Source organism: Prosopis cineraria, unplaced genomic scaffold (genome assembly GCF_029017545.1).
Source record: "Prosopis cineraria cultivar Desert tree isolate PC_DT_omini unplaced genomic scaffold, ASM2901754v1 PC8, whole genome shotgun sequence".
Classification (NCBI taxonomy): Eukaryota; Viridiplantae; Streptophyta; class Magnoliopsida; order Fabales; family Fabaceae; genus Prosopis; species Prosopis cineraria.
In genome coordinates, this window is record NW_026555339.1 from 25,111,842 (window position 1) to 25,131,636 (window position 19,795).

General features: G+C 31.0%; 1 protein-coding gene across 1 annotated transcript; it reads left to right on the forward strand.

Annotated features, from left to right (window-relative positions):
* The first annotated feature begins 796 nt into the window (after nt 1–796).
* LOC129318588 (phenylalanine ammonia-lyase class 3-like) lies at nt 797–6,468 on the forward strand. Its single transcript, XM_054963432.1, has 3 exons — nt 797–1,250; nt 3,175–3,521; nt 4,747–6,468. Exons 1-3 carry the CDS (start codon nt 886–888, stop codon nt 6,159–6,161), a joined length of 2,127 nt encoding a protein of 708 aa, XP_054819407.1. The 5' UTR covers nt 797–885; the 3' UTR covers nt 6,162–6,468.
* The last annotated feature ends 13,327 nt before the right edge of the window (nt 6,469–19,795 follow it).

Genomic DNA, 19,795 nt, shown 5'->3' on the forward strand with positions numbered 1-19,795 from the left:
GTTTGGTTTCTGTCAGTTTGGCCGATTTTTAATCAGCTTAATTTAGTCTGATTCTCAATAATTAAATTTTGGATTAGTGACTAGTTTTTGATTCAACCAGTTGAATTAGCTGATCTAATATGAGTTTTTAAACCTTAATAAATATTAAAATAATCATTATTGTTTGTTTAAAAGAATGAATCTTGTTAGTTAAGAACGAAAATCATTCTAAAAACCAATCAAACATGATGTTGCTATTGCAAAAGAAAAAAAGATTTGGACTTGATAAATGACTCTAATTCACTCACTCCACTCACTTAACGAGTATCTTAAATTACATATCTAAGATTTTATTAATACTTAAAAATTTTCAAAACACATTTCTTTAAAAAAAATTAAAACAATTTTTACAATCAAAACACTCATCACATATGTTATTATATTTCCAAAAAAATTGAGATTTAATTTTTTTAATATTATATGATAAAAATTTTTACAACCATTTAATTTAATTAAATAATTATTATTATATTATATAAAATATTTATTAAGTGAGTAAATTTAATATCACACAGAATTCAAATTCAAAGAAGAGATCCAGTCAAATATGCTTATTATTATAAAATTCTTATCCGCTTTCCATTTCTCTTTCATTAATATCTCCCTTGAAGCCGTCCCACGTACGTTTAATTTCTTCACCTACCCCTTGTGGTTCCAAGTCTTCCTACTCACTACTCACCAACCATAAGACAGCATCTATATATATATATATATATATGTATGTATGTATATATATCTACAGCTTGCTAAAATCACACACACACACACTTGATATATTGATTCATTGTTCCATCAAACAAGCCTTGTTTTGGGGAGAGAGAGAGAGAGAGAGAGAGCAATAAGAACATGGCGAAAAATCCTGATTGTTCAGATTCAGACCCACTCAGGTGGGGGGAGGCAGCAGATTCACTCAAGGGAAGTCACTTGGAGGAAGTGAGAGCCATGGTGGCCGACTACCAGAGGGCCACCGTACATCTAAGTGGCACGAGGCGGCTGTCGATTTCGCAGGTGGCGGCGGTGGCTAATCGGAGCTCCGATGACGTGAAGGTGGTGCTATCGGAGTCGGCTAGGGCCGGCGTGAAGGCGAGCAGTGATTGGATAATTGAAAGCGTCAAGAGTGGGACTCCAATTTATGGTGTGACTACAGGCTTTGGTGCTTCTTCTAACAAGCGAACTGACCAAGTCGCTGCTCTTCAAAAGGAGATGGTCAGGTGAGACTATCGACACTGATCAGAATAGAGATATATCATACATGTGTCTATTTTTTTAGGATTAAAAAATAATTTCACCTTTAAAAGTATGGTTCCTAGAGTGTTGTTGTTTTTTTTTTTTATTCTTCCCTTCGGCTTTTAAAATAATGCAATTATTATAAAATTAATTTAGACTATTAATTTATTAAAAAACTATAAAAAATATCTTAAAAATTATAAAAAAGAATCAAAAAATTTTAGATTTATTTTCTTTAATTTTTTAATCAACTAACAATTAAAATTAACATTTATTAACTGTAAAAGCAATATAACAGTATTTTTAAAAGTTAAAAGAGAACATTACATAAAAAAAGAGTTTATGATTGCAAACATTCCTAAACTTATAATTTGGGGATAAATTTCTCCTTTAACTTTAGTTTTTATTTTAATTTTAATTAAAGTTTAAATTTTTAAAAGTTAAGTTACATGATTATTTTAAGTTTATTAAAATTTTGTAAATGTTCTATTTGTTTTTAAAATTTTCACATAGGTCATATCATAAACAACAAGTGAATTACATGAAGGGAGAATGACATTAATGTTTTAAAACTGGGAATTTATAACAATTAAATGCCCGACTAAAATTTTTAAAAAATAAGTTGTAAATATTGATTTAGATAGTCATAAATAAAAATTTCAACTGTAAAGTGAGAATTATATTTTAAATATAAATGTTTTATTTGTAGTTATAATTTTTGAATTTATAACTATCTAAATCAATATTTATAACTGATTTTTTTAAGAAATTTTATCAAGGATATAACTATTATAAATTCATTATTTTAGGATTTTAATATCATTCTTTCCTACATAAATTTACCTAGCACATTTTCTTAAGTAGAAGTAACAGGGTGTCATTACCCCTATAAGATATTGATAATTAGTTCGTCATTCTAAAAAAATGTTAGTTAAAACTTTAATTTTTTTAAAAAAGTACATCTTTTTAATTATATATAGCTTCATTAAATATCTTATATAAATTCTGTAATAATTACAATTGATATTACAATGCATCATTTTTTATCAAAAATATTAATAAATAAAAAATGCATAATTGAAAAAAATTATAAAAATTACTCAATATCTTATATTTTGTGGATCAATTAAGATTTAAGGAGATGTCTTATATTAAGGTAACTTTCCCCATATAAAATGTGTCCATACCCGCGTCATTTCTATTCCATACAATAGAGGGAAGATTGAATTTTTTTTTTCCTTAACGAATATAACTTCCAATTTTTTTCCTGGCAAAAATAATCAATATTTCCTTACATTTTTTCCTTGCATTGCATATATAGAGAGAGGATATAGTTTCATTATAACTCATGGAAACAATATAATTTACTCATTGTTTAGGAGAACTTACGTAGATTTGGGGGGGGGGGAATTGTGCGTAGTTTTGGCAAATTCATAATAATTTCTATTAAAATTTAAATTTAAATTAATAAAAAAAGTCACGAGATACAAGTAATTTATTAATTGAATAATTTACTTTATATAAAATAAAATTATATACTCCCTCTAGACCATAATATAATACATCTTCCAGAAATCTTACCTGATCCAAAATATATATAAGATATTGGATAATTTTTTGTTTTTGTTTTCAACCACACCTTCATTTATTATTCTTTTTGAAAAATTCACATATTAAAATTTTAATTATTATTATTAAGGCTCTTATATAGGGTATTTAATAAGGATATAAATAAAGATATATGGACATTTTTTTTTTTAAGAATTTTAAGTTTCAACTAACTTTGTTCCTAAACATGAATTAGTTAATTATAACTTGTATCATGGTCTAAGAGAAAATATTTACATAACCCTTATCCTTTGAGCAAAAATAGTAACGCGAGCGTTGTTGCACTTGAGTCTTGACTAGATTCTTAAACTGTGCAATATTCGACAAGGGAAAAGATATATGGCACACTCTGCCTCAAGCAGCAAGCAGAGCAGCGATGCTTGTGAGAGTGAACACATTGCTTCAAGGCTACTCAGGCATTCGATTTGAGATCTTAGAAGCTATCACCAAACTTCTCAACCACAACGTCACTCCTTGTTTGCCTCTCCGTGGCACCGTTACCGCTTCCGGCGATCTCATCCCTCTTTCTTATATTCTCTCTCTCCTTGTTGGTCGCCCTAATTCCCAAGCCATTGGACCTTCCGGAGAGTTTCTCACTCCCAAGCAAGCTTTCCTTCTTGCCGGCATCAATACTAACCACAACGCAGGTACGCGTTTGTTAAGTGAAGAAAGAGATAGGCCTAATATGGAATTTAAAAGAAAGTCCATGCTAATCAATATATTTAGTATCCCTACTAAGGGTGTGTGTTTGGATATTTGTGAAATAAAATTGATTAAAATGATAAATTTCGAATATAATTTATTATGTTATGTGATATAGTTGATATATAAAATTGAATAGGAAGATAAATTTTAAGTATAATTTAAAAGTAAAATTAAAAATCAAGTAAAGTCATGATTTTGTAAAAATATAATCTAAACACTCCTTAACATGGGCATGAACCACATTATTAGGTGAATGTGAGAGAGAGAGAGATACTCCCTCCTTCCGTCCCTATATATAAGAGGTCTTTTAGAACTTTTTTTTATCTTTTATACAAGAAATTGTTAGCATATTTTTTAATAAATAAATCATTATATCCTTAATAAATTGGAAAGAGAAAATCATAAGTACTTTCATTAATTTACTTTAAAAAAAATTTATTTTTTATTCATAATAATTAGAGGTAAAATTAAAATGTTATTGAGCTTTTAATTAGATAATTAACTTTTATTGATTTGCATGATTTAATTAAAAATATTTTATATATAAGAATGAAGGGAGTATTTAATATGGTTTGCTAGGCATTTTGAGAAATAGCACATCCCAACCAATCAATAAGAGAGAAAGGCACACTGCATTTATTAAGTGAAGAGAGATATAGTTATGCAAACAAGACGAGTATTGATAAACATATTCTTCATTGATGAGTCAACAATCCCCTCTAACCCTTCATGGTACACAAACCTAATGGACACATATGAGGAGGATTCATTTAAAAAAAAAAAAAAGGCTTTTCTTTTCCTCACATGAGAGCAGTTCAAAAGGGTTCCCTATCTAGGTGCTCCACCTACAAGAGTACTTTTGTAGGGAAGCACTTCCATGTGCTCCTTTAGGCAGTATTTTTTTATAAGCACTTTGATAAGAATATTACTTGATTTATTCATTTTTTTTTCTTGTAGTAGTGACCAAGTTAACTTTCCTCCAGGTGAGAGTTCAACTCCCCATATTTCACTTCTAAACCTAAAATCCTTTAAATAGATTCAGGGTGTCACTAAATGATTAACAACTATAATTCTCCATTAACAAACATGTATCCTGTATTCCAGCAAGTCGTTTAATACAATAGTGATGCAAAATGAAGTTTATATTAATTGATATTATTACAACAGGCATTAATACTAATAAATCATCAAGTGATGAGAGAGATACAGTCAGGTTCTTTGAATTGCAGCCAAAGGAAGGCCTTGCTCTTGTGAATGGCACAGCCGTTGGTTCTGGATTGGCTTCCATGGTGCTTTTTGAGGCAAATATTTTAGCTTTATTGTCAGAAGTTTCATCCGCCGTTTTTGCTGAAGTAATGCATGCGAAACCAGAATTCACTCACCAAATGATTCACAATCTCAAGCACCATCCTGGTCAGATTGAAGCTGCTGCAATTATGGAACACATTTTAGATGGAAGCTCTTATGTGAATGATCAATCCCTTAGATCACAAAAGCCTAAGAAGGAACGATATGCTCTTATTACTTCTCCTCAATGGCTAGGTCCACAGATTGAAGTCATCAGATATTCCACAAAGTCCATTGAAAGAGAGATAAACTCTGTGAACGACAATCCTTTGATTGTCGTTTCACATAACAAGGCTTTCCATGGTGGTAATTTCCAAGGCACGCCCATTGGAGTTTCCATGGATAACGTGCGTTTAGCTGTAGCTTCCATCGGCAAGCTCGTCTTTGCACAGTTCACTGAACTCGTAAACGACATGTACAACAACGGGTTGCCATCTAATCTCTCTGCTTCTAGAAACCCTAGTTTGGATTATGGTTTTAAAGCATCTGAAGTTGCAATGGCTTCTTACTGTTCTGAACTTCAGTTCTTGGCAAATCCAGTGACGAGTCATGTTCAAAGTGCAGAACATCACAACCAAGATGTGAACTCTTTGGGTTTGATTTCTGCGAGAAAAACTAGTGAGGCTGTTGGGATCTTGAAGCTCATGTGCTCAACTTATTTGGCTGCACTATGTCAAGCCATTGATCTGAGACACTTGGAAGAAATCTTCATTGTTACAGTCAAAAACACTATAAGCCGAGTTACAAAGAAGACAAACCCATTTTGTGATGAAGAAGATTTACTCAAAGTGGTTGATAATGAGTATGTCTTTTCCTACATTGACGATCCCTTCAATGCTTCATACCCCTTGATGCCAAAACTTAAACAAGTTCTTTATGAGAAAGCACACAAGAACGCTGTGAAAGAGAGGAACAATAACAGTGCTGCAGTATTTGAGAAAATTGAGTATTTTGAGAATGAGTTGAGGCTTGTTTTGCCGAAGGAAATTGAAAGAGCAAGGGTTGGTTATGAGAATGGTGAACCAGAGATTCCAAATAGAATTAAGGAGTGTAGGTCATACCCACTATACAAGTTTGTGAGGGAAGATTTAAAGACTGGGTTGCTTACTGGGGAAAAGATCAAGTCACCAGATGAGGACTTTGATAAAGTGTTCAAGGCAATTTGTGATGCAAGGATTGTTGATCCAATTTTGGAGTGCCTTGCAGATTGGAAAGGAGTTCCGATTTCAATGTGACAATGCTTTTTCTTTCTAGGTATACCCATAACCAGCAATCTGACTGTTATTCAAAGGGTTCTCTTCTCTCTAATGCTTTCCATACACAATTTTACAAAGCGAACCTTGGAATGATGTTCAAGGAACTCGGACTGCTAGGGACAAATTTAGCTACTTGCTTCCATTATAATGTTGTTTTACTTTTTGGCCCCTTATAGGTTCAGTTCTAGATCTGTCTTTGCAAAACACTACCATCCGTGTCACATCCACTACTCTGTGTTTGTGGTTTGCATGAAATAAATCACTTGGTGGTATATTTTTCTGGTGTTTTTTTTTTATGTCTGTTGTTAATGATTAAATATTAATGAATGATAAGACGGTTATTCTAAAAAGTCTTATTTGCAATCATATGTTTATTGAATTGGTATGAGATCAAAAAACAAAGATAGAAATATTAGCTTGCATATGTGAGGCTGAATTAATTGCATGTAATTTAAAATTGTCCAATTCTTTCTCCATCATCTAAATTAAAGCTATTCAAATGAAAGTTATAAAGAAGTCACATTTTTGGTTAAATATAAGCAACTAGATGCCTTTTTTCAAAAAAAAAAAAAAAATGAATATAGCTACACGCAATATGCAATATATGGGGATTTTTTTTTAATTAAGCATAAAAGAGGAATTTATGTGTTAGATTTTTAAATTGTTTCACAAGAAAATCTCTAGAATATATAGTTTTATGTAAATTTTTAATTAATTAGTATATTATTTTATGTTACTGTTTCAAAGATTAGTTGCCTTAACTGATCAATTAATAAGTAAAATTAAGGAGATTGAAAAGGGTAATTTGTCACAACTCAAAATTTGAAGCCCTAATCTTTATATAGATTATGCTGACTTGAAATGTCAAGCTTGGGACATAACCTCTCTTATCCCAAAGATATAAGAAAACACAAGTTTTACCACATTACTCAAGAGCTAATATTATTAGAGGTGACAAAAAATCCATCAGTACTTGCAATGTTTGTAAAATGGGTACATCAACTCAATAGCATAAAGTTGTCTTTGGCTTTCAGTCTGCACACATTTTGATGCAACTTTTGTAAGATGGAGTACTTTTTGTTCTTTTATATATGAAAGCACATATTGCAAAAGGTGACAAATCGGGCCATGCCAGAATACCAAAAGCTCCTGCATTTGCTGGATGAGATAATAAGAATCTTAACATTTAAATTATCAGTTGAAGCTTAAACACATGATCAAGAGTGATTATTCAGTCTCTCATAACTAATTTTCTAAATTTTTTTTAATAATTTCAGCAAGGGGCTGATTATTAAATAATTCAAGATGGATGAGTGTAAAAGCTTTATGAAAGTGACTAAACATTAACTTTGTCAAACTTACTTTTCAATCTAACATATTTTGAATTTTTGATGCCTATGAAGATACCCATAATGCATGAGCTCTGTACAATGTCTTTAAAATTGAATCGGATATTAAACCAAAAAGATTAGAAGTTTATGATTCGCATGGTCCAACTCAATAGTTGAACTGGTGACATAATAATTAAATTAAAAAATTATATATGTATATAATAATCTAAATATAAGAAATAATTATAAAATTGCTACTTAACTTAAACATAAAACTAAATATTGAACTAGAAAGGTCAGCGGCTCACGGTTCACATAGTCTAACTAGATTAGACCAATGGTCGAATCGGTGATATAATAATGAAATTAAAAAATTATATATGTATATAATAATTTAAATATAAAAAATAAATATGAAATTGCTACTTAACCTAAACATAAAACTAAATATTTTAAATTTATTATGACTTAACGAGCCACATGATATAACATAACATTAATTTACACTAGTGCAAAATTTGTCTTTTATAGAGGACTTTTAACATCGGTTAAAAGGCACTTGCTGTTGAAAGTAGAGGCGATAGCATTTTTGTAATATTTGCTATCAATATAGGACTTTCAACATCGATTGAAAATTTAACCACCGTAGAAAAAACTTTTAACATCAAGTCTAATTTAACCCAATGTCAAAAAATTTAAAAAAAATTAAATTAAAATAAAATTATTAACTTTCAACAGCGGGTGATGTGGAACTTGTTGTTGAAAGTTAATAAATAAGAAATATTAAAATTTTTTCACTTTCAACAACGGATAATGTGGCACTTACTATTGAAATTGATTCTAAATATATTTAAAAAAAAGTCTCCTCTCACTACTTCATTTCCTCTCCATCCCTTCATTTTCTTCCTCGGCCCCCTCCCCCTCTGTCGCCCCCTCCCCCCTCTCCCTCCATCATCCCTCCCCCAATTCCCTCCTCATTGCCTCCCCCTTGTCGCTCAGCAGCTCTTTGCTCCTCCTCCGTTGCTCCGTCCAAGTACCTTTCTTTTCTTTTTTTTAAATATTAATTTACATATATTAGTTATTATTTAATTGTAGTTTTATTTTTAATTATTATTTAAATAATTATTGTTGAATTACTTTTATTATTATTTTTATGTAAATTTGTTGTTGTTGTTGTTGTTATTTTTGGATGTTTAATGTTTAGAACAAATATTTCAAAATTTTATTAATATTAATTATTGTTGAGAGTGTTGTTAGTAGCTTCATTAGGCCTCAGGTGTTGCATGTGATTATTTACTTGGTGTAAAATTATAAATCTTTCCTTGTAATTTTTTTTTAAATTTTTGGAAGGTTCAATTTTTAAGGGAGACTCTGTTGAAATTTTTTTAAATTTGTTACTTTTTCTAAATTACTTAAAATTATAGATTAGTTAGGAATTTATATTTTTTTGAAATAGTTTGAAAACAATAACATGCACATTAGTTTTATTCTCCTTTAGGTAGTGACATATGAATCATAGTTAGATGAATGCTATAAAATTGTATAAACCATTTGAGTTTTGTGTAATTTCTATAAAATTTTATATTGAAATTTGAATTATTTATATATACTAAAATTGGCCAGCTGGCGATAAATTATATGGAATATTTTTATTTGCAAGAATTGAAGAAATAAGTAAAAATAGAATTAATTTTTTTAAAAAAATAACCACTTTTAATCGCGGTTATAGATTTAACCATTGTTAAAAGTCTCCCTTTTTTCCAAAAAAAAAAAAAAACAATGAGCAACTTTCAACAACAAACATAGAACCGTTGTTGAAAGTTTATTTTTAATAGTGGTTGGACAACCACTGTTAAAAGTTACATACTTTTAACATTCCCTAAAACAATAGCGGTTATAGAACTGCTGTTAAAAGTATTTTTTACTTGCTGTTAAAAATCTATCTTATAATAGTGTTATTAAAAAAATTGATCATTTTCTAAAAAAAATTTAATAAAAAATTTAAAAAGGGGCATTTTTTTGAACCGTCTGACTTTTAAAAATTGGACTTAATTCCTCGTCCTACCGCTGATCCAAAACGGCCCAATCCAATACAACTCTCCAAATAATTTTTTTTTTGCTTGATCGAGTTGTTAGTTTGACTAGTCAACAATTTGACCATTCAATTTGGTTTGATTTTTTTAATCATTAGTTTTGTAGCAATATTGGGGTGTTTTAACATTTTGAGAAACATTGGTTTTGAAGGGTGCCCAACGAACTCTTTTTTTTTAAAAAAAAAAGCGAACACTAATTTTCTTGATCCAATATTTGTCCAACCACAATGATTCTGTGAGGACTAAGTTGGGCCGAAAAATTTAACATAAGACCTAAGACCAACGTTGAAGGACTGTCCTTAGGCTTGGGCCATCCAAGGCACAAGTAAGAGCTCTCTACCCTCATAATCTGGGAGGCCTGTATGGTTCATTTTTTTTGTTTAGCTTATATTTGTAATGGTTTTTTTTTTATACTCAGTAATGTGTTTTTTATTAACATCGACGTGTAATTTTTTTTTACATATTTGTTATGATAAGTATGATTTTTTTTACAAATATATTTACATGTGCCCAAAAATTGTGTTATCTTTTATATTATAGGAATATAATTATTTATTTTCCTTTTTTGATATTTTCTTCAAAAGAAACTCTATATATTTTTCATTTTGGAAATCGAAATTTTGAAAAGAAGTCTTAAAATTTTCTTTTTCGAACCTCACGTAAATATAGCCAACTTGAATAAAAAAAAAATTGAGTTAGGAAATGGGGCAACACAATGCCATCCAAAATTGAAAACACAAACAATTTAATTATTTATATTTAACATAAGATTTTAAAAAATATTTTTTAAAATTTTTAAAATAATGTTTATATTTAAATAGGAAAAATTAATCTACTAGTACTTATAGTTTTTCTCAATTTTGAATTAGATTCTTACAATTTATTTTATTTAAATTGACTTCTAGTTTTATCCATTAAATACATTTATTCCTAAATCTTAAAATTTTTAATGAATAATTAACTTTCTTAAAAGAAAAATGCTTTTGAAATTTATAAATTGATTTAATACTTTTAAAAAAAACAAAAAAGGAACTTCGATTTAATATAATTTTTACATTTTTTATGAAATTTCTATATGCATAAAATTATTAAGAATAAATAACTTAATTATATAAATTTAAAGTTATAAAAATTATGTAACTAATTTTAAACTTATATATTATTTTAAAAAGAACATTAGAACTAAGAGAATTAAAAAGAACAATACATATTTAACTAAATCTTTTCTTGTTCTTGTCCCTTTGTTCTCTTGAGAGGTTTTGTCATTAATAATCATGTAATCTGCATAATCAAAATCTTTCTCTAGTTTTATAATCATCAAAATAAAGTATTCAACATTCTCTCCCTTTTTTATGATAAAATCTAAGACTGATAATATTATTCTTTAAAAAATAAATTACTCTCCCTTAATGAGTTACTCCTCCTTAATATGGGAATGAAGTCAACAAATATCAAAGCATAAATAAAACAACGTGAATACTAAAATCAGAGCAAAGATAAACACAAATCATATAGAGAAATACTCATTTCATCGATGATTCAAGTGATACAACATGGTTAGTACGTTATCAATGAACAATACAAGTACAATAGAAAATATCAAAGCAACAGAGCAAAAAGTTTTTAAAAGAAACTAGGCACAACTCTTGCTTGCAATCTTGTCCACATAGCCCTTTCTTTCTCCCCTTTTGACATCATTAAAAAGAAGGGTTCCTAGCTAGGGCTGCACAAATACTGAACTGGACCGGGTTGGATGCCAACCTGAAGTCTAGTCTGAATGGAGACCGGGTTGAAATTTTCAGTCCAAAGACTGGTCCGGTCTTATTAGACTTGGGACCTAGACCAGGTTGGACTTGGTCCACTAGGTTACTGGACCAGTCCAGTCTCTTGAATCTAACTCTTCCTAAAAAAAGGTTCTTATATTTTCTTTCCTATTCACTTGCATCAATATCATAAATGCTAATCCTTTTCTAATATTAAGATAACTTGATACTCTACTATCAAATTACATTAAAAAAACGGAACACTAAAAGAAAAAATTGAAGACCCATATGACTACATAAATGCTAATCCAAACATCATCTTCGCCACACGTTCATGGTACTATTTGTTACCTCCAGCTCTCGTCAACCCCCTCAAACATGCATGCTAGATAAGTACCAAGTATAAACTTATTAATATATTCATATTCAAAATATATACATCTCACCATAGTCTACTTAATCAACAATTCATTGTTAAGCTCTATAGTCTATCCAAAAAAATGACTATCCACATATTCTAGCTAACCACATGACATGATATAGCTAGCCAGCCAAAAAACAAGTATTAACCTATCAAACTATCATCATGCTTCTTCACATAACAAAAAGTTAGTGAGATGTGCCCAAAATAAATCTAAAATATCTAAAAGTTTGAAAGTTAACAAATATAAGCGCTATACAACATCAAATGACGCTCACACAACCATCCTCTCCAACATCAGTAACACTGGAAAGATATGAAAAAATATATAAAATATAAATAGTTAATGGCATTACATCACAAATAAAAAAACAAAAACAATTGAAACATATAATAATTCATATAAAATATAAATAGGTAATATCATCATTGCAACACATACCAATCTTCACTACACCCTTGGTCTCCTGAAAATTATCAAATTCTTGAAGCATGGATGTAAATTCAGAGATGGATTGTCCAGAAATCAGCCAATTTTTAGTACAGATAAGTGCTTCAGTCATCTTTAGTGATAATGAACTCCTATAAGAGTCCACTACACGTCCTCCTGTGCTGAAGGCTGATTCAGAGGCCACTGTAGACACTGGAACAGCCAAGACATCACGTGCCATCATAGAAAGAACCTTGTATTTGCTAGAATTGGCTCTCCACCATGCTAATATATCAAAATCATCATCAACAGGGGTATTATCAGTAGAATTAGATGAAAGATATTTATCTAATTCTGATTGTGGGTCTGATGAGGTTTTTTTCTTTCTGAGATGCTAACCACCTGCGACCTGGATCTATACCCCCTTGGCCTTCAAGTATTGAACATGTTGATGATCCTGGAACTATAGAAGAAAAAGCATTGCTTGGGGTACTAGTCCCTAGTCCTTTAGAATACTCATCAAACATGCGGTACAAGATATCTTTGATCTTAATTTTCATGGCCATGCAAACTTCAAGATCAGGAAAAAGCTGCTCAAATATATGATTCACATAAGCAAGCTTGTACCGAGGATCCAAAATCACCGCTACAATGAGCAAAGGATTCATATTCTCTGTTTGACCCCAATATTTTTCATACTTGCTTCTCATACTTAGGGATATTTCCATAAGCAAAGGATCAACATTCACAATGTTCTCTTCCAACAACTCATGAATAAGAGCAATTTGATGGAAACAAGTGTTAGAAGTAACATTTAATGAACTTGAAAACATCAAAGTTATGTCATAAAATACCTTCAAAAATTTGAGAAAGACACGTGCCTTGTTCCAATCACTAGCTTTAGGAGGGCCTTCACGCTTAGTGCCTCCAATGAATTGCCCCATATAATCTTCATCTTCATCTTCTAGGCGTTCAAAAGCCTTTTGAAACTTTAAAGTGGATTCCAACATCAAGTAAGTTGAATTCCACTGAGTATTGCATCAAGGCAAACAAGGCTAGTAGTGTCCAATTTCTCCAACTCAGCAACACTTTTAAACTTTTGGAGATGAGTAGGAGAAGAACGAACATATTTAATTGCATTGCGGATAGCATCAAAGCTATTCTTCAACTCCTTCAACCCATCATTAACCACTAAGTTAAGAATATGTGCACAACATCTCAATTGAAGGTAATCACCCCCACAAACCATGCCCTTTTAATTCCTAAGCCTTCTTTTCAAATAAGACAAAGCCGTGTCATTAGATAATGTGTTGTCCATTGTTATGGTAAACACCTTCTCAATTCCCCATTCTAATAGACACTTCTCAATTGTCTTTCCAATTGTGTCACCTCTATGATTCTCAATCATGCAGAAATTTAATATCCTTTTGTGCAACTTCCACTCAGGATCAATGAAATGACAAGTAAGGCATAAGTAATTGAAATTTTGAGTAGATGTCCAGCAATCAGTTGTTAAGCAAACACGATTTACAGACTTCTTCAACACTTGCTTCAACATCTTGATTTTTCTAAGGTATAATTGCCAACAATCTCTAGCAACTGTTATTCGTGAAGGGATTCGAAATCTTGGTTCCAACTCTCTCACAAAGTTTCTAAACCCATACTTCTCAACTATCCTGAATGGCATCTCATCACAAATAACAAATTCAGCCAATGCCCTTCTACATAATTTTTGGTTAAAAACATGAGAAACTAAGCCCCCTCCTTGCCCACTTGGTCTCATGTAGTTCAACATTGATTACTTTGGTATTATGGTAGCCTTATGTGGGTTTTTAGGACGTTTTGGAAAGTGCCTTTTCAATGATGTTGTCCCATGCTTGTTTGGGTCACAAGCATAAGTTGCATGACAGTATTTGCAAGAAGCTCTAACCTCTCCATTTGTTTCTTCCAAAGGTAACTTCATAAAATGCTCCCAAACTTGTGATTGTTTACTTTTCTTCTCAGGCTCTTTTCTCTTTCTGCTCACATTCTCTGGACCACAATCTTGTGCAAGGTTAGAGGCAGGATCAACAGTTACAGGAGGAGGAGTTGGTGGAGTTGGTCCAGTAGGAGGTGGCATTTCATTTTGACTAGAACCAATTAATTGTGTTGGCAAAGGTTGGTCAATACTAGCAGATGCAGAAGTTTCATCCATCACGTCTCTAACATGAAAAACAAGACACAATGTTAACTTATAAAATCACAAACACAAATATAGAGTCAAAATTTTCTCAAAGAAATATATCATATACAAAGCCACTTCTTTGTCATGATCAGTTGATCACCGGCAAATCAAATCCAACAATTAATATTATAAGCACAAATAATCTAATAATCCACAAATATATCATATGCAGCAACTGTCAAGCAAGAAAGACAATGTTTCAAAGATTAAGTTCTCGTGAATTATGAGAAAATCAAGAATCAACTAAACTACGAGGCTTCTGAATCCTGATAAAGTAATAAAATCGAATGAAAAACGCCCCAAAACCCTAGTTGTAAGATGAATTCTGAGAAAATCCTCAACCCAAATAGAAGGAAGAACAGGGATTGTTGACGAAGATGATTTAAAACAAATTATGGGAATAATATAGTCAAAGACAAGCACTTTCACCTACCCACTTCTTGGCTTTCTTGAACAGCCCACATCTTGTTCTTTCACTGTCGGTTTAACTATAACTAGACAATGAGGCTCTTGACAATAGTGCATCTCTCACTGTACCAACCTCAACGAAAATCAAACAAAACCAGAAAGAGTGAAGTAACAAAATAGAAGTATGCAAAAAATAGAACAGAACTCGTCGGAGAAGCTAGAAACAAAGCAAGAAAAACTAGAAACCAAGCAAGCAAAACCAGAATGCACGATAAATCAGAAGGCCGAGTGAAGAAAAACTAAAAACAGAGCAAGCAAAACCAGAAGAAGAACCACAAAATATGAACACCTTTCAGCTGCCGACGCCGTCGCCGACGAAGAAGGAGGAAAATACATGGTGAATCAGAAGGCTGAGTGAAATAGTCAAGTGATCACGATGTTCTTCTTCGACTTCCTGCTTGAGGAGAAACTAGGGGACGACCGACCAAGGAGAGGCAGAGAGATGAGTGAAACTTCAGAGATGTACAGTGACGGTAACTGGCAAGCAAAATGGAGAAATGACTTGAGGTACTCAGCTCAGACAGACTTCAGACTTTAGAGATCGAATCCGAGGCGTATGCATGTGAGTAGGGAGCGTGAGCTGTGACTGTGAGGCGTGAGGTGAGGGTACTATACTACTGACTAACTACTGAGAGTCTGAGCATAGAGTTTGCGTAATTGATTTTTGTGGAAATAAGATAATTATTTGATATTCAATATTAAAAAAAACCTAGACCGGGCCAGACTAATTGGTCCAAAAGAGCAATCTTCAGTCTGGTCTAACCTGTTTGTGTAGTCCGACCCGTTTAGTCCAGTCTTTTATTCGGGTTCATTTTTTTAGGACCGGGTCAAACCGGGTCACATCGGGTCGAACCAAACAGACGAGGTCTGAAGTTTTTTTGTTCAGCCCTATTCCTAGCCTCTTTATAAATGACTTGAAGCTTAGCTCTAATGATCTCATCACTAGAGATAGTAGAAAGATTAGAAGAGGAAACAACACTAGGGATTTCTAGGATATAAAGGGTCTGGGTGGTGGAAGGAGGTTGTGGATGACCATAGTCCATGTATTGGGGTCAAGAGAATTCATAGTTGGAATCAATGGCAGAACTATGACCCAGAGTCATGGGTGAAGGATGATTTAATTAAAAAATTAGTATTTTTAAAAATAATAATTTAATATTTAAAAAATAATTATGTTAGGACTAAAATTGTAAAAACATAAATAAATTGATTATTATTTTTCATTTTTTTAAAAATATATTGTACAGCTTGATGTGACCTTTTATTGTAAATACTCTTCATATATCTTATATAAATTATTAAAATATTATATATCTAATAAGTTTATGAGCCCAAATATTTTTATTTAATTTAGAGTGTGCAAAATATCAAGAGTAGGAAGTGTAAAGTTGCGGAATTTACATACCCTACTCATATTTTTTTTTTCCCAAAATCAACATAATGTGGTTCCACCACTGGTTGCAATGCGATCATCTTGAGCATCTTGTTTAAGCTTCAATATAATCAAATTTATCGCAATCAATAACATAATGTTAGTTATTGATTGTGATGAATTTGATTATAGGAACATGCAAGTATGTTGGAATTGACAATTGAGTTGTAATATGTGTTTAAGTGAATGCTTGGTATGATAATAAGTATGAAAAAGTATGAACCATGATTAGTCGAGTCTCATGAATGAGTGGTAACATGTGCTTAAGTGGATAATTGGAGTTATGACAAGCATGAGCATTAAATTGTGGCATGAGATTAAGTATTGGCTATATATTTTTGACTTGATAGCATGTTCTTATTTATGAGATAAGTTAATTAAGTTAGCATTATGACATGTCATTGAATAACATGAGTATGTTACATGATCATGGATGGGTGAGAGTTTATTCGAGTGGGTAAGGATGTTATGGAATCCACACAGTGTAACATTCTCTAATATTTGAGCACAATTGTTGGCATATTTAATTACAGTGCATTTATGTCCATTGCCCCTTAAGGATGGCATATGTGAGCATGCCAACTGGGATCACTAGTTTCCTAATGAGGACAATGTCGATCAAGTAACTATAACACCTTAGTAATTTGAGAAGAGGGAATCCATAGTTCAAAAGTAGGGAGCAGGCGTATTGGCCAAATCACCCCTCATAGTTAGAGAGCGTGCCTAATTCGATCACACAGGTTAGTGTTATATGATTTGGTAGCCTATGGGTTCACTCATAAAATAAAAGGAGAGGAATAAGGATGAAATGCACATGATCATGCATAACTGTCATCATTAAACTATATGCCATGTGAGTAGTGAACTAACATAATGTTAAATGTGAATCTTTGCCTTACGTGCTTGTATTTGCCACACTTTTATGTACTTAAATTTATGTGTCTTGGATATTAAAATTGTATAATTTCACTTACGTTTGCTAATACTTTTTTAAGTAACATTGAGAGTAAAGGCAAGGGGGGAGGCATTGAAAGCTAGAGACTAGAATTTCCTCTTGTAAAGTCTCTATTAATTTTATGTATATGTTGAATGCTTATTTGCCAACATAGGTGTTTTGCAGGAGTTTAATTTGATATTAATTGTATGTCCCCGTTGTAGACTTGGGTAGTTTTAGTTAGGGCCTTCTTGTGGTTTTGTTGAATAGGACCAATTATGTAGTTAATGTGATTAATGAATTGATGACTGAGTTACAAAGTGGGTTATTGCATGTTTACTATGCATGTGATATATGCAAGTTGTTAATAGAGTATTTTTATAACTATTGTAGTTTTAAAGGAAATTATTCCACTTAATAAATTTGCACTTGACAATACTTGATGACTTACTTGCCTTTACCCTTTGCCATGTTGTCAATATGACAATTCTCGTTGTCAAGTTGTCAATAGAATAGTTTTATAATTTGTATAGCTTTAAAGAAAATTCTTCCACCTAATAAATTTACACTTGTCATTACCTAATAACGTACTTGTCGTTAGACTCATTTGTTTAAGATTAAAAAATAAATAATTTTTATATAGTTTAGAGATTTTTTTAAAAAAAGGTATTTATTTTATAGAGATTTTATAAAAAAAATAATTTTATGTTTGGTTACAATAATAAAAAGTGATTATTAATTAATTATTTTTAAATTTTATGATATCTACCTTAATTTTTGTCTTATAAAAATGATTTATTATTATATTATTTTAAAATTTTATGATATTTTCACGTATCTCACATCTTTAAAATACTTTCTCTAATCTATAGTATTAGATTATTTTTAAAATCTAAAGTAGCTTTTTAAAATAATCAAGAATATTTTTAATTTTTGATTATTTTTAAAATTTTAAAAAATATAATAAAAATTTACAAAATAGATTTCCAAAAAATAGGCCAAAACGAACAAGCATATTATCCTTTGTTATATTGTCAATAGAGTTTTTTTTTTTATTTTCAATTTAACATAAAATTTTGTAACCTAATAAATTGTAACATCACTACTATAAAAATACATTTTTACGTTGTTAATTTACATCAATTTAAAAAAAAATTATGTAAAAAAAAGGTGGTGGCATTTTGTAATTTTTTGAAAGGTCATTTACATTGGTTTTTAGCAAAACCAATGTGAAAAACATTTTCCACATTGGTTATAAAAGGAATTGATATGGAAAATTTAATTTTTTCCAAAAAAAAATCTTTTTTCTTTCACGTCAATTATTTGAATATAGATATCTCGTCAGTTTTTATCCAAAATTGATGTAGTATCTCAATTTAAAATTTGTTACTCTTTAGTTTCACTTAACCTTAGTTTATTCATGCCCATGATGCCACTCCCCTCCCCTCCTCTCTTCTTCTTTTCTCACTTAAAGGTTTCACTTTTCTCCTCCTATTAGTCATCGATCCAAAGCGGCTGAGTCTTATCATCCTTCGTTGCCATTGTCGCCGTTTGGGTTTTATAGATATGCATCTTCCATGTTTGCTCCATTTGAAATACAATTGAAAGAGTTACCTTTTATCCTCCATCTCTTTATTTCCCTTCTAGTTGAAGTGCCCTTACATTCCTCTTCAACTTTCTTGGCCGTGGGTGGTGTATTAGTGGCTGTCAGTATATGGCTCTTTCACTTGTAGAGTCTTATCCTTGCCATTTCAACTTATGGGTGCGGATATTGCTCATCTTCTTCCATCTTCCTCTTTCATTAGAGAACTCTTCTACTATAAGTCTTTATTTTTATTTATTTTTCTTAATTTTTATTGCCTATTGATATTGTGATCAATTGATTTAATTGAATATTTGTATAGTTTGATATTTTAATTGATGAATTTGTTCCTTCAAATATTTTTTTAATTCTGAAATTTATATTTTGTAATAATAGTTGGGTGTATGTGGAGATGAATTTGGGTATTTAGATTGTTTGGTTGCTTTAGTTAACATTATTATTGATATTGTATTAATGATGTATTTTTGGGATGTCTTAAAAATAAGGGAAAACTTTGACAAAATTTTTAAAAATTAAATGAAACCTTATCTTAAATTAGTCATTGCTATTATTGAAATCCTTTTAATGTTGTATAGATAAATTTGAGTATTTAGATTATTGTTTTGATTTAGTTAACATTGCTATCAATATTTGATTAATTATAAGGTTAAATAACAAATTTAGCTTTAAATTATTTTTTAAAAAATACTAGGTATTTTATACTATAGGTTGGTGTAAATTAATTCATGAAGTGAAAAAAAAAAAAAAGACGTAGCCTCTAGCAACCTCTTTCTAACATGAACAAATGTCCTTTTTGTTTTTAACTATGAGCCCCACATTCATTACAGGTGGCCCATTCTTAAGCACTCTTTCAGACCCTTGTCTCTTGAACCTGGGTGATTTGATGTCAAAGTCCACGCGTTTGACGACTTCAC